The sequence below is a fragment of the Physeter macrocephalus genome, chromosome 9 (assembly GCF_002837175.3).
Source record: "Physeter macrocephalus isolate SW-GA chromosome 9, ASM283717v5, whole genome shotgun sequence".
Classification (NCBI taxonomy): Eukaryota; Metazoa; Chordata; class Mammalia; order Artiodactyla; family Physeteridae; genus Physeter; species Physeter macrocephalus.
The window spans coordinates 13,067,417-13,082,309 of record NC_041222.1 but is presented as its reverse complement, the minus strand read 5'-3'; the positions used below and the strand labels follow the sequence as shown (position 1 = coordinate 13,082,309).

The 14,893-nt window shown below is 42.4% G+C and overlaps 1 protein-coding gene across 1 annotated transcript in view; it reads right to left on the bottom strand.

Moving 5' to 3' along the window:
* Window positions 1-2,502: 2,502 nt before the first annotated feature.
* Window positions 2,503-14,893, bottom strand: part of SUSD1 (sushi domain containing 1) — a 130,963-nt gene continuing 118,572 nt past the window's right edge. Inside the window, exons 16-17 of the mRNA XM_024126369.3 lie at window positions 7,521-7,614; window positions 2,503-7,196 (exon numbers count right to left, since the gene is read on the bottom strand). Of these exons, the coding sequence (XP_023982137.1) occupies window position 7,196; window positions 7,521-7,614 (95 nt within the window). The 3' untranslated portion in view covers window positions 2,503-7,195. The remainder of the gene's footprint in view (window positions 7,197-7,520; window positions 7,615-14,893) is intronic.

Genomic DNA, 14,893 nt, shown 5'->3' with positions numbered 1-14,893 from the left:
AGCTACCCAGTGTGTGGCAATTTGTTACAGCATCAGTAGGAAACAAATACACTCTCCATTCACGTTATCTAAATGCCCCAAGTCCTTAGTGAAACTTTGGGTGGAAATCATGAAAAGGAGCTGAGTTCCACAGGTGAGTCGATGCAGGGGGGAATAGGGACCCCACATAGGAGGATGAGATGATCCATCAGCTAAATTAATTCATAGGAAGCAGAAAGTAGGCCCTAGAGTTGATCATGGGAATATAACACATACACCTTTACCCCCTCATGGAATTTTCAGAAATCTTAAAAGACAGCACTGGATGCCCCACCAATTTTGTGATGGAAAATTAAACCAAACTTATCCAAATCTAAGTGTCTTGGGTTTAGAAGGAAACTAAGCAGTACCCACCATATTTTTATTTGACACGTGTAATAGGATATTAAATGGAACACTTTCTTTTCCATATGAAATTTTATTTTTATGTTTTTGAATAGTAATATACTTACATGTTTAAAAACAAAACAAAATAAGAAGATAAACACTTAAAAGACTCACTCTCACCCTGTCCACCTCCACCCCATTCTTCCTTGCTCCATTTGAAACCATTTACATCAACTCATTGCTATCATTCCTGTGTTTCTTTATGTAAAATTGAATAAATATTCTCATTCCCTCTCTTTCTTACATAAAAGATAGCAAATGGGGCTTCCCTGGTGGCACAGTGGTTGGGAGTCCGCCTGCCGATGCAGGAGACACAGGTTCGTGCCCCGGTCCGGGAAGATCCCACATGCCGCGCAGCGGCTGGGCCCGTGAGCCATGGGCACTGGGCCTGCGCGTTCGGAGCCTGTGCTCCGCAACGGGAGAGGCCCCGGCAGTGAGAGGCCCGCGTACCGCAAAAAAAAAAAAAAAAAAAAAAAAAAAGATAGCATATGATATACACTATTCTCTATCTTGTTTTCCTCATTAAAACAATACAGCTTAAAGATCTCCCCATATCAATGCATAGAGTCCTTCCTCATTCCTTTCTTACAACTCAGGGTATTCCATTGTGTACACAGAAGTATCATAGCTCATGTAACTAGTTTCCTCCTGAGAGGCATTTGGGTTGTTTCTAAGCTTTTGTTATCATAAGCCACGTCATAATGAATAACCCTGTTCATGTGTCATTTGGAACATGCGCAGGTTAATCCATAGGATAGGTCCCAGAGGTGGGATTGCTGGGTTAAAGACAAAGGCAATGTAAATATTGCCAGATTTCCTTCCATAAAGGTTGTACCATTCTGTACTCTCACTAACAACATTTGAGTTCCTATTTCCCCACAGCCTCAAAAGAGACTGTGTTGTTAAATCTCTGGCTTTCTCATTGACAGGTGAGAAATGATACCTCACTAATGTGCACTTTTCTTAAAGATAAGGTTGAGCATCTTTTCTTACGTTTGGGAGCCATTTGCATTTCTTTTACTGTGAACTGTATTTTCCTATCATTTGGCCTCAAGTTGGACCCTTTTTGTTTCAACCAAAGTTCCAAAAAATTGAAAATAATAGGTTGCAAACACTCCCATATTCTAAAATAAGGATTTCCAAATGGTCTTGTGATCCTTAGCCCAATACCCAGGCTATAAAGGGGTTTAAAATTGAAAAGGCCGGGCTTCCCTAGTGGCACAGTGGTTGAGAGTCCGCCTGCCGATGCAGGGGACACGGGTTCGTGACCCGGTCTGGGAAGATCCCACATGCCGCAGAGCAGCTGGGCCCGTGAGCCATGGCCGCTGAGCCTGCGCGTCCGGAGCCTGTGCTCCGCAACGGGAGAGGCCACAGCAGTGAGAGGCCCGCGTACCGCAAAAAAAAAAAATTCCCCACCATGACGGTAGGAGGTAAGGGGACCTTCCTCAGTGCAAGTCAGGAAAGAGGAGCTTCAAGGGGACCTCCACTCAGAGATTTTGTATCCCCTAAAACTTCAGAGGACACAGAGGCCTGGTACCTGACTCCAAGGATAAGAAACCCAAGGGTCAAGAAGCTGAGGCTGTCAGGCCAGCATCAGAACAAAGAAGTGGGAACCACATTGGAATGTAGTAGAAGCTACACTTCCACTGATGGAGGCCAAAGGGTGTAATGGGTAAGAAAACTAAAGTCTGTGGCTGGAGTGATCTGTGATGGTGGGGCAAACCCTCATTTGGAATGGCAAGGGTCTGTGAGTTTCTGTGAGTCAGGTAGATACCCAGGAAAGTAACAGCTGGAGGAGCCATCTTGATGTGACTTTTCACAGAAAAGGCAGATTGCCAGGTCAAGAGAACTCTAACAATGCCAGCAGTAAGAGGCTGTGGGATGCACTTTCAGGGGCCGGATCAGAGGTAGTGACATAAGAGTTCAGGATAACAAGATGTAAAATATCTAGACACACACAACCAAAAATAAGTATGAATAACCTTGTAAGTTGAAAATTAGAACACGCTAGACAGGAACACACACAAACATTAAATGGAGATACATACTGTGTTCTGGGATAAGAGCACTCTTTATTTACTACATCCCCAAGAAAAATATGAAGATTTTGGGGGGAACTTGACCAAATAATTCTTTAGTTTACATATAATAAATATGTATACATGAATAAATATATAATAAAACCTGAGAATACGCTGAGAATTAACAGAAAAAGGGTGGTAACTTACTTTTAGTTGGTACTAAAAAAAAACACCCTATTTTAAACTTATAGCAGGTGGTATTGGCACAGAAATAAATCAGCAGAACAAAAGAGAAAGTTCAGAAATAGACTCTAGTATATGATTCAGTATACGAGTCAAATCACGAGGGGAAAAAAATAACAGTCAAGGAATATTAATAGAACAACTGGCTAAAACATTTAGCAAGAATAAAAAAAGACCCCTCCTGACCTCACTCCTTATACTAAAATGTTTCAGATGGATTAAAGATTTAAATGTTTTTTTTGACTGCTGAATTATAGTTATTACCTTGAGATTGGAAGGTCCTTCTAAGCATGGTACCAAAGGCAAAATACATAAGGAAAAAAACTGATACATTTGACTACACAAATTTAAAGTTTTTGTGTGGCAATGCATGACACAAACAGGTCAAAAGGGAAATAATAAAGTAGAAAATTTGTTTACAACACATGTGACAGCTAAAAGTGAAAATTACTATAATACAAAGAACTTTCTTCAAATCAATATAAAACAAGCCAACTACTGAGAAAAAAGGCATATCACCACAACAGAATTACAAATGACCAATCAACATGCAGATTAGTCCGAGAAATGCAAACAAAACATTGAAAGGTCATTTTTCACCTACCAGATTAATCAAGATTAAGAATATCAACGATGCCCAGGTATGTTGAGGCTTCCTGCTGGTGAGAGCATAAACTGGTATAAACTTTCTGAGATTCCTCTGACAATATGTAGTAAATCTACAATGTATATAGTTTTCATTCCAATAACTTCAAGTCTAGGAATTTAGCGTAAGTGATAACTGCATACAATTATACAGACATATATAAGAATAGTAAACATCTGGAAACACTCTAAATGCACAATACTCAACAGAGTATTAGTTAAATAAATTATGGTACCAACTTTTAATGCCATCATGATTGACATGAAAAATGTGTCCAGTGCATGTTACAAACCACATGCCTAGTTTGACCCCATTTTGGTAACCTTGAGTTATGCCAAAAAAGTATGGATATGGATACACACACGCACATACGCAGAGACACACACACACACGTCACCAGAATGACTCATTCATTCTCTCTCTTTCTGAAACAATGGACGTACACTTTTTAAAATTGATTTGCCTCATTGCATCACCTGCCCACAAACGGACACAGAAAAATCCACACGCACTTTCCTCTCCAAAATCAGGCACTTGAGTTTAACCAACGATGGCTGTGGGAGGCAAATGGTCCTTAAAACACCATTTGATTGACGTCTACTACCCACTGGTTTTCTCTCTGATGAAGGGAATGGAAAAATTAAAGGGTTAGGAAAGCGGAATATGAGATTAGCAAAAAAAGGGAGCCTTGAGAATTCTTTTTTACCTCCTTTAAAATCGATTTAAATACTAACTTTATTCCAATCCACTATGGAATTTCAGGGTAATGACTTTTGCTCTGGTCTTAATCTTAAGGGCCCAGCTGCAATTTTAGGTCTGGAGTCATGGATGGACTATTACCTATTTCCCCTAGTTAACCTCCATCTATTTTGGTTGCTTGTGGCTCCTTCTAGAAGTGATGGGGGAAGGTATATCACAGTGAAAAGATAAGTATAAAACGACACAGGTGCTATAATAGTAAAAGCAATGCCTATATATATATATATATATATACACTATATATATATAGTGTGTATATATATATATATATATATATGTATATATATATATATAGTTCGGAAATATAAAAGCCTAACTCTCCCAGGAACCCAAATGTCCTGTCAAATCCCCGGAATGAGAACTGGACTTGCAGGCAGAATATCCGGCCCCACAATTGAAGTTACGTCTCTGTCGGAACCCATCTCTCCACTCTAAAATGGGAAAATGATAACTCCTAACCTTCCCACCACACAGAACTGCTGTGAGGATGGAATGAAAGAACATGTATAAACAAAAACTATGGTGGAGATAAATAAAAACTATGGGCACCAAAAAAAAAAAAAATTCAGCCAGGGAACAATCTGCTCCATATCTGGGCAACCCTCCGTTTTGATTCCTAGTCTAGAAGGGAGCTCAAGACTGGATCTTGGCACTTGCCTCTACACACTATCCCCAAGACAGTTAATAAGGAAAAGATCCTTCTTCCATCACTATCTGAGGATCTAGCTTTATTTAGTGGCACTCATAACCCAACTCTGAATGCTACCTGATCAGTCCTTCACCAGAAGGACCCTGCATGCTTCTAGGAAGACCAACTATTGGTCTCCTGAGATGCTCTCCCCGCCTTAATCAGAAATCCACTTGGGAAAAAAAGGGATGGTATTGTGGTTAAGCTACCAGGCAAATTCAGAGAACTTAAGGCTGCCTTCATGTGCATGAGAAAATGATCAGAAAAGAACTGCAGGAAAATGGCACATCCTTCTTGCAAATGCTCAGCACCTACTTCTGTTAAGTATTAATACTGAGCAACTCTGTGCCATCGTTTGGAACATTTAGAGGAAGGGACAAAATCTATGTTTTTGTTATTTCAGTATTCTTTCATGAACTGCTTTTACATTTCTGCACTGTACCCAGAAGTACATTTTACTTCATATTTAGTCAGTTTTCTTAACGAGAAACTTTTGATACCAAACAAATAGGACTTCTTCCTTTCAATGACAATTATGCTAAGTTCCCATGTGGACAAATGTAGCTTCTCTGGCAGTTAATTCTAGAACTTGAAATTAGGGGGACTACAGAAACATATGGTGTTTACAGAACTGGTAAAAATAATAATAAGGGGGAGAAACTCAGATTCTCTCTTTGGTTAGAGGAGGCTTGGAGGAAAATCCTTACTCATCACAGACCCTACCTAATACTAACCAAATAATTTGTAAAGATTCCAAATTTAATTCAAGAGCTGTGAAAACTGTATGAGTTTGAACTGTTGCACATAAAAATTAAAAGTCGGAAGCTATTTGCATTAGTCTACTGAGAGTTCTACTCTACAGTTTACCTGAATGAGAGCAGGAAGTGTTCTACATGTTGATCCTAAGTTGTAGTCTGAGACGACACCTCAGAGGACAAAGGACAATTATTCCTAATACTGCCCTGTACTGGCTGGGGCCAGGGCCGACAGCTGGCCTTGAAAACTCAAGCATCAGGGTATCACTTCCCTCTCTCTGACTCTTCCCAGTTGAGAGGATATGCTTTGGGCCAGATCCCCCTGGGGGAGCAGCTTCATAGAGAGTTGCCACCTGTTCCTATCATCGCTCATGTCTCCTCATCTGCCTACAAGCCCAGGCTGCTCAGATGTGTCCCTCACCGGTGCCCAGTGAGCCGGTGGAGAACACACCAGCCCACCATGTGGGAAAGACTGTCCCTTTTCCTCAGGACTGTGGTGTTGCCCAATTCTAGGAGCACGTTCATATATGCTGCACCCCGAGTTGGGCAATATCACTGTCCCCCCCACACCTCCCCATGCTTTCTATTCTCTAGGCCTGGAGAGGGAGGGAGAAGGCAGAGGAGGACACCACCGTCACTTAGAGAAGCCACAAGCCTCCATCCTTCTTCTCCCTTCGTTCCTTGCTGAGCCTTGGAGTTACACTGTTGGTTCTGGAGGAAAGTTCAAGAACAGATTCGGGCTTTAAAAGTCAAATCGAATCCGCTCCATCTGTAAATTCAGCACATTGACAGTAGGTCCGGGACATGGTTCATGATAAAGTAACACTCATAGTTACTGACGTTGTAGATAAAAGGGACGATCGTGTCGCCCGCATTGCTCCCCTCCCCTGTAAACAAAGGACTCTGCCGTGGGCTTCATAGTGTTGCAAGCCATTGTTACCACACCACCCCCAAGTCTAAAAGGAGGCACAGAGCATTTTTAGGAAATGTTCAGTGAAAACAAAATTTGCCAAGGCTGTTCTAAACATTCATGTGGAAGAGAACTGTCTAAATTAACAGAATATTTTTACTGAAATGAAGACTTATGGCTTTTGAATACATATAAGACAAAAGGAACTGTATCAAAGCAACACTGCCTAACAGATACTGCAGGGAACTTACTGGAGTGGCCAGGCTAGCATACTTTCTAATTAGTGTGTCAACCAATTGTTGGAAAAGGGCTTCTAGAGTGTTTACCGTATTCGCCTATGTCAATGATCTCTAGCCTTTGCAATGACCTCCTTCATAAAGTCAAATTCTAGCCCACACTTTTTCTAGCAGACAGTCTCTTGCATTCAGTGCCTAGAGGAGCTGACTCTCAGGCATCACTCAGAGGAGAACACAGGCCCAGTCCATGTGACCTGTAGCCTGTGGTCAATATTACATTGTACATCAAGGTTCTCAAGTTCAGAGACACAGAACTGGTCGTGTAGCAGGGAAGACATCAACAACTCCCGAGTGTCCTCCTTTTGGGGGATTTCAAAGAGATAGTCACCATCTTGAATCCAGAAATGGGATTGCAGGCCCACGCACACACAGGGCCACTGTGCAGACACCTGAGAAGCCGTCATAACATCTGCCCCAGCAGCAGTGCATCCTCTTCACGCAGCATCGGCAATCTAGACATGGCGGAGGAAAAGAGAGTTCACTGACACTTAGGTTTTCCTGCGGTGCACCCCTGTGTGCATGGGAAGCGGTACAGGAGATGAGCCACCACTCTGTGAGTGGTCAGGGCGCCATCACTGACCCTGCTCTCTTCCCGGGACTGGAGGGCACGCCCCTCCCTCCTGAGGTGCAGAGTTACCCATGCCTTTCACCTGCTGAGCCTGGGACAACCTCCCGCACGCGGCCTCTGACCCTCCTCAGTCCCAGCTGTTCTTCCTGACTCCAGCCCCACCCTCCCTCCATTCCACTCATTCCTCAGAAATGACAGTCGCACATACCACACTGCTGAGAAGGAGAGGAATGCGAGGACAATCACAACAGCCAGGGAGCCTAGCCCGACGCCTACCATCTGCTGCAGCGTGAGCGATGAATCTACGGGACAAAACCACACGCTGAACCCACAGAGCACAGAATCACGGCCCTCCCCGGAGGTGCACACCCACCTGTGCTCGCTCTGTTTTAACCAGAGGTTGGCCCCATTTAACACACCATCCCAAGAATGCCCAGAGTTCCTCTGTGCCCCCTCAGTTGGCCCTGAGAACAGGGCATCAGGAAAAACCGTTCCATGGCATTTTTGAAAAGGAAGCGTAAAACCGGGCCACATTCAAGTTACAAGGGGTAAAAGCTGATTTGTTGGGCACACACATACAGCATCCTGTGTTGTGTGTGTTGGTCCTCTCTCAAGTCAATTACACTTGATCGATTTTTTTTTTTTTTTTTTTTTTGTGGGACGCGGGCCTCACACTGTTGTGGCCTCTCCCGTTGCGGAGCACAGGCTCCGGACGCGCAGGCCCAGCGGCCATGGCTCACGGGCCCAGCCGCTCCGCGGCATGTGGGATCCTCCCAAACCGGGGCGCGAACCCGGTTCCCCTGCATCGGCAGGCGGACGCGCAACCACTGCGCCACCAGGGAAGCCCCACTTGATCGATTTTTACCGACAGTTTTCCTTTGCGTCGAGGAAGATGTCATTCTGACGTCATTTGGACTTTTGCTCCAAAAATGATAGCTCCAGTGATCAAATATAGCAAACAGGGACTTCCCTGGTGCTCCAGTGGTAAAGAATCTGCCTTGCAATGCAGGGGACGCGGGTTTGATCCCTGGTCGGGCAACTAAGATCCCACATGCTGTGGGGCAACTAAGTCCGCGCACCACAACGACTAAGGTTGCTCGCCTCCACTAGAGCCTGCACGCCACAAACTACAGAGCGCATGCGCTCTGGAGCCTGCGCGCCGCAACTAGAGAAGAGAAAACCCGCCGCCACAACTAGAGAGAAGCCCCAGCACCACAATGAAGAGCCCGCATGCCACGACGAAAGATCCCTCACGCCTCAAGAAAGATCCTGCGTGCTGCAACTAAGACCCGATGCAGCCAAAAAAATAAATAAATAAATAAAAATATTAATTAAATAAATAAATCTTTAAAAGAAAAACAAACATAGCAAACAAATCCTCTCTGTTGGGTAGAGTCATCTGTCATTTCCCCTACAGGAAGCAAGGGTTATACCTCCCTGCTCTGTTCAGCAGGTTGCCGTGAAGATAAAATAAGAAAATTGATCTAAAAGCTCTTTGAAAGACATTCGTATGTTCTATTCAGAGGTGCATCGCATGTCAACTCCAGGGAGATCCCTGGCTGTTAACTGAAAAACACGCACATTTGAGTTGTACATTTGGGCCAAGTGACTAAGTCAGGGCATCATGTTCTAAACTAAAGATCTCATTTTAACTTGCAAACACTTACTTAGCACTTACTATGTGCCAGACACTGTTCTAAAACCTCTCCTAACCACCCACTGGGTACCATAATAATAGCACCAGGTATTATTACACTGGGTACTATTATTATTCCCATTTTATAGATGATGAATCCAGACATGGAGTGGTTAAGAAAATTGCCCAAGGTCACCCAGCTAGTAAATGACAGAGCCAGGATTCAAACCCAAGCTGCCTGGCTCCAGGGTCTTTGCTTTTGACCACAGCACCATGCTTTCCCAGTGCAGATCTGAATCCAGCTCTTTCTGCAGCAGAGTGGGTCATGTTCTCCCCCAGAAGTCAGGGGTGCTGGCCCAGATCTTTCCTCCACAGGCTGATGATTATGGGGCCTCGGGTTTTGGTTGCTCAAATTCCTCTTTGGAAGAACAAACATCTGTACAATGGTGCCACCAGACATTGAGAAGATCTTGGGGGGCTGACTTTGCATGCATAGAATTAAAAATAAAAATTCCACCAAGTCATGGAATAAGTTTAAGGGAGTGCAACCAATTCCAAATTTTTCCAGATGATTTGTTGCAGTTGTCATTGTTGGAATATCAAATTACAGTCATCCCTCGGTATCCATGGGGGATTGGTTCCAGGACCCCCCTTGGATACCAAAATCCTCAGATGCTCGAGTCCCTGATATAAAATGGTGTAGTATTTGCTTACAACCTACTGTATACTTTAAATCATCTCTAGATTATTTATAATACCTAATACAACATAAATGCTATGTATATAGCTGTAAATACAACATATTCAATAAATGCTAGGTAAATAGTTGCCAGTGTGCGGCAAATTCAAATTTTGCTTTTTGGAACTTTTTGGAATTATTTTTTCTGAATATTTTCAATCCACGGTTGGTTGAATCCATGAATGTGGAACCCGCAGATATGGAGGGCCAACTGTATTTCATTTGTCTGTACCCTCCTTTTACCGATGCACCAGGCATATGCTTAGTGCTCCCCCTGGGTAATCCAACACTGCCATTGAAGAGCTGAAAACAGCAAAGGCAAACATCTGTTACAGTAAGGGGAGAGGGGCTTAAGAGGAAAAATAGCCCCTGGACTTGAGACCCTCAAAATATAGATGACTAATTTCCCTGGCAGTGAATGTGGCACATTTGAGAACAGTTCAAGCTACTTAACTTTTTCATCATCAATTCTGTGCTGTCTAATACAGCAGCCGCTAGCCACAATGTGGCTATCTAAATCTAAATTAATTTAAATTAAATTAGATTTAAAATTCAGTTTCTCAGTTTCTCAGTCATACTATTTTAAGTGCACATTTCAAGTGCCCAGTAGCCACAAGTGGTGAGTGGCTACCATACTGGACTACACAGCTTTAAAATCTTTCCATCACTGCAGACAGTTCTACTGATCGGCGCTGCTCAGATCTCTACAACCAGGTTGAGAGCAGTTTGATTCTACTGGAGACTCTACAGGAGAGCTGGCACCAGCAAAAGCAGCCATGGAACATATCTCTTGCTAAAGAGCCTGGCAAATCATTACCTCAGAAAATGTTGTCAAGAGACTTTCTAGAGGGACTTCCCTGGTGGCGCAGTGGTTAAGAATCCACCTGCCAATGCAAGGGACACGGGTTCGATCCCTGGTCCGGGAAGATCCCACATGCCACGAAGCAACTAAGCCCGTGTGTCACAACTACTGAGCTTGTGTGCCACAGCTACTGAAGCCTGCGTGCCTAGAGCCCGTGCTCTGCAACAAGAGAAGCCACCACAATGAGAAGCCCGTGCACCGCAACGAAGAGTAGCCCTCCCTCGCCACAACTAGAGAAAGCCCGTGTGCAGCAACGAAGACCCACTGCAACCAAAAATAAATAAATAAATAAAGTTGATTCCTTAAAAAAAAAGAGAGAGACTTTCTAGAAAAACATGGCATGTATTGTTTGGCTCCTTTTGGTATTCAGAAGAAAAAAGCCTTGACATTTTTAAGAAGCCATATGATAAAACGGGAGGAGGAGTTCTGGTTAAATTAGAAATTAATAAAGAAAAAAAATTAAAGGAGTGACTTGAATTACTAGATATTAAAACAGCACAGTATCAGCATAGGAATGAATACATTGGAACAAAATAGAAAGCCCAGAAACAACCCCAAGTATATAAAAGAATTTCAAAGCTTGAATCCTGAAGTCAGGTTGGCCAAGTCTATGTTTGTACACCACCACTCGCAACTTGTGTGACTTTGGGCAAGTTATTCAGCCATTCTGTGCCTCAGTTTCCCCACAGAGGGATGATTTAATAACATGGGAATCACAACCATAATACCCACCTTATGAGGTTACTGTGATAAATAAATGTTATGACATGTTAGAACTGTGCCTGGTACACAGTAATTGGCAAATCTTAGCTATTATTAATTATTATTGTTTTTTTGTTACTATTTCAAATCATTGGGGAAATGATACATTATTCATAAGTAGCATTGAGAAAATAGGCTAACCATTTAGAATAAAGTAATTTTGATCACTAGAGTTTATGCTCTATACCAACACAAAATCTAGATGGATTAAAGACTTAAACTGAAATTTTAAAGAATTGGAACAAAATGTAAGTGAATACTTATCTAACATTAAAGCAGGCAAGAATTTTCTAAGCATGTTTATTAATGCAGGAACCTTAAAATAAGAGAATGAGAGATTTGATCACATTAAAAAGCATACACTTCTGTATACCAAAACGACTATAAGTAAGCTTAAAGGGAAAACGGAAAACTGGGTAAAATAATGAGAATAATTAATAAGCAAGGAGTTAACATATAGAGTGTTACAAATTAATACGGAAAAAGGCAAATACCTCAATAGCAAGATAAACAAATTCTATCAAAAGGTAAATCATGGGGCTTCCCTGGTGGCGCAGTGGTTGAGAGTCCGCCTGCCGATGCAGGGGACATGGGTTCATGCCCCAGTCCGGGAAGATCCCACATGCCGTGGAGAGGCTAGGCCCATGAGCCATGGCCGCTGAGCCTGCGCGTCCGGAGCCTATGCTCCGCAACGGGAGAGGCCACAACAGTGAGAGGCCCACATACCTCAAAAAAAAAAAAAAAAAAAAAAAAAAAAAGTAAATCATGTATAAAACATGATTACAGATGATTGATAAACCTTTGATCAACTGTTCTCTCTTACAAGTAAAAATGTAAATTAAAACACTGAGAAGCCATTTTTGTGTACTAAATTCCCTAGGGTTTTTTTGTTTTTGTTTTTAAGAGAAACTACAATATTGGAGATGGTGGAAAGAATCTGGTGCTTTCCTCCACTGTTCGTTTCATGCAGTCTACCCAGTATTCCTCCCAATGTTGATCATCTACATCATCTCTATATTTTGTCCTGTACAGTTTCATCCTCTACAGATGTTTTTTTCCTCTATAGATTTTGAGTCATTGATTCATGATGATGGTGAGCTGAAGATGACTGTGGACACTGACCCATGTTCTGTACCTGCCTGGATTTGACATAAACTCATTAATAAGCAACATTTGAGTAGTCATCCCGCCATTTCTAAGCTCACACCCAGCCCTCATTTCCCCACACTGTCCACCGGGCATTATTAAGTGTTGGCTGAAGTCAAAATCCATTGTGCTTGCCACAGTTCCCTGACCATTTAGTGAGTCTGTGCCAGAAGAAAGAAGAGCAGTTTCATCCAATCTGCTCATAGCTCCCATACTGACTGCCGGGAACTACAGCTTCTTCTCCCAGGTGGACCCAGAGCCGTCTCTCAAAGACCGTGCCTGGCCTTGACTTCAAGTTATCATCATGCACACTTTGCAAAATCTACCTCCCTTTCACAAAGTTCCATGCCCTTTGCTCATCCTCTGACTTCCCACTTTTCACTTCTTCGCAAGATTCTTCAAAGATCACTTGCAGTGGTTTATCCATCTCATTTGCAAATTGTATGAGCCTGCTAGAATTTAGTGCTTCATCCATGGCAGAAGACTTTAATGTATGGAGAGCAGTTAGCTCTTCTCTAGTTTTCAAATATCAAAGAGGACATCTTTCACCCTTAGCAGGAAGCCCAACTATTCCTTACTCTCAAGGTGTGTACTGGGAAATCATCTTTATTCATTCTGTATAACATGACTTGGGTTGTAGCTCCAGCCACAATTCTTGCTGGTAGAACAGTTCCTGGTTATATGTCTTTTTTTCTACATTATATATGTACTCTGTGAGCATGAGTCAATCCAATCATGGTATAACCACATGCTTCTTTAGGGACTTCCCACATTAATTCCTTACTGAGAAAACGTACAACTGGCCAATGTGAATTACATTTTTCAGAGTTTTGCCATCCTCTGGTTACCTTCCCTTCCATGGTCTCATGCCATGAAACCATACTTCTTTTTCTTCTCAATCACTTGTAGAATATTCTTTTAGAAACCCAAGTGAGTGAACCATGTGTTACATCCCAGATTCTCAGTGATTCATTTTTAAAGCGAGTAAATCCATTAGGCTTAAACTCCACCAGTCTCTGTAGGGTGGCTCCCTGAAGAGGTATAGTGCTCAGGATGAGTGATAGGGATTCCCTGGGCTTATCTTGAACCTTTTCATTAATGGAAATATCACAGGTGTTGAAGAGCCAGTTAGAAAGGCCCTATTCCTACTCTCAGACTTTGTGACAGCTTGAGGACTTCCTATGGCTGTGGACATTTTTTCATGAATTTACACCAGCAGGGTCATTTCCTGAAAGCAACAATTCTGTTCTCCAAAAGGCACAAATAATTAGCACTGTGACTTCTATTTAGTGTGTTAAATTTCTCTCTGCTATTCTAGGGTTCCCTTGCTTGAATCCCCTGTGGAGTAGGAGATGGTAAAGGAGATCAAAGTAGAAAACTAATTTAGAGATAAGTAAAGACTGATGAGTCAACAACATTATTGAATTCATTCTCTATTGCAGCTTAACAAATTACCATAAACTTAGCAGTAGCAGCCATTTATTAGCTCATAGTTCCATGGGTCAGAAGTTCAGGCACACTGTGACTGGGTCCTCAGCTCAGGGTCATACAAGGCTGAAATAAAGATGTTGAGAGGGCTGCATTTCCCTCTGGAGGCTGCGGGGAAGAATCTGCTTCCAAGCTCATTCAGGTTGTGGGCTAAATTCAGTTCCTTGCAGTTGTAGGACTGAGGTCCCCATATTCTTACTGGCCGTCAGCCAGGGGCTGCTCAGCTCCTACAGGCTGCCCGCATCCCTGCCACGTGGTCCCCTCCATCTTCAAGGCCAGTAGGAAAAACCCTTATGTCAAATCCATCTCTCCCTTGGAATCTCCAATTTCCCCTGTCTTTGACTTCTAGACACAGATTTAAAGGGCTAATGTGATTAGGTCAGGTCCATCTGGATAATCTCCCTATTTGGGGAGATTAATTACATTAATTACATCTTCAAATCCTTTCACAGCAACAACTAGAATGGCCTTTGAATGAATAACTGAGAGAAAGTGGGTGTACCCCAAGGACCACCAATTTGTGAGGCCATATTAGAATTCTTCCTACCACTACTATGAAGGTTTAAAATGAGTGTGACTTCCTAACATCATATACAAAAATAAACTCAAAATGGATTAAAGACCTAAATGCAAGGCCAGACACTATAAAACTCTTAGAGGAAAACACAGGAAGAACATTCTGACATAAATCACAGCAAGATCCTATTTGACCCACTTCCTACAGAAATGGAAATAAAAACAAAAAAAAAACAAATGGGACCTAATGAAACTTAAAGGCTTTTGCACAGCAAAGGAAACCAAAAACAAGACAAAAAGACAACCCTCTGAATGACAGAAAATATTTGCAAACGAAGCAACTGACAAAGGATTAATCTCCAAAATATACAAGCAGCTCATGCAGCTCAATATCAAAAAAACAAACAACCCAATCCAAAAATGGGCAGAAGA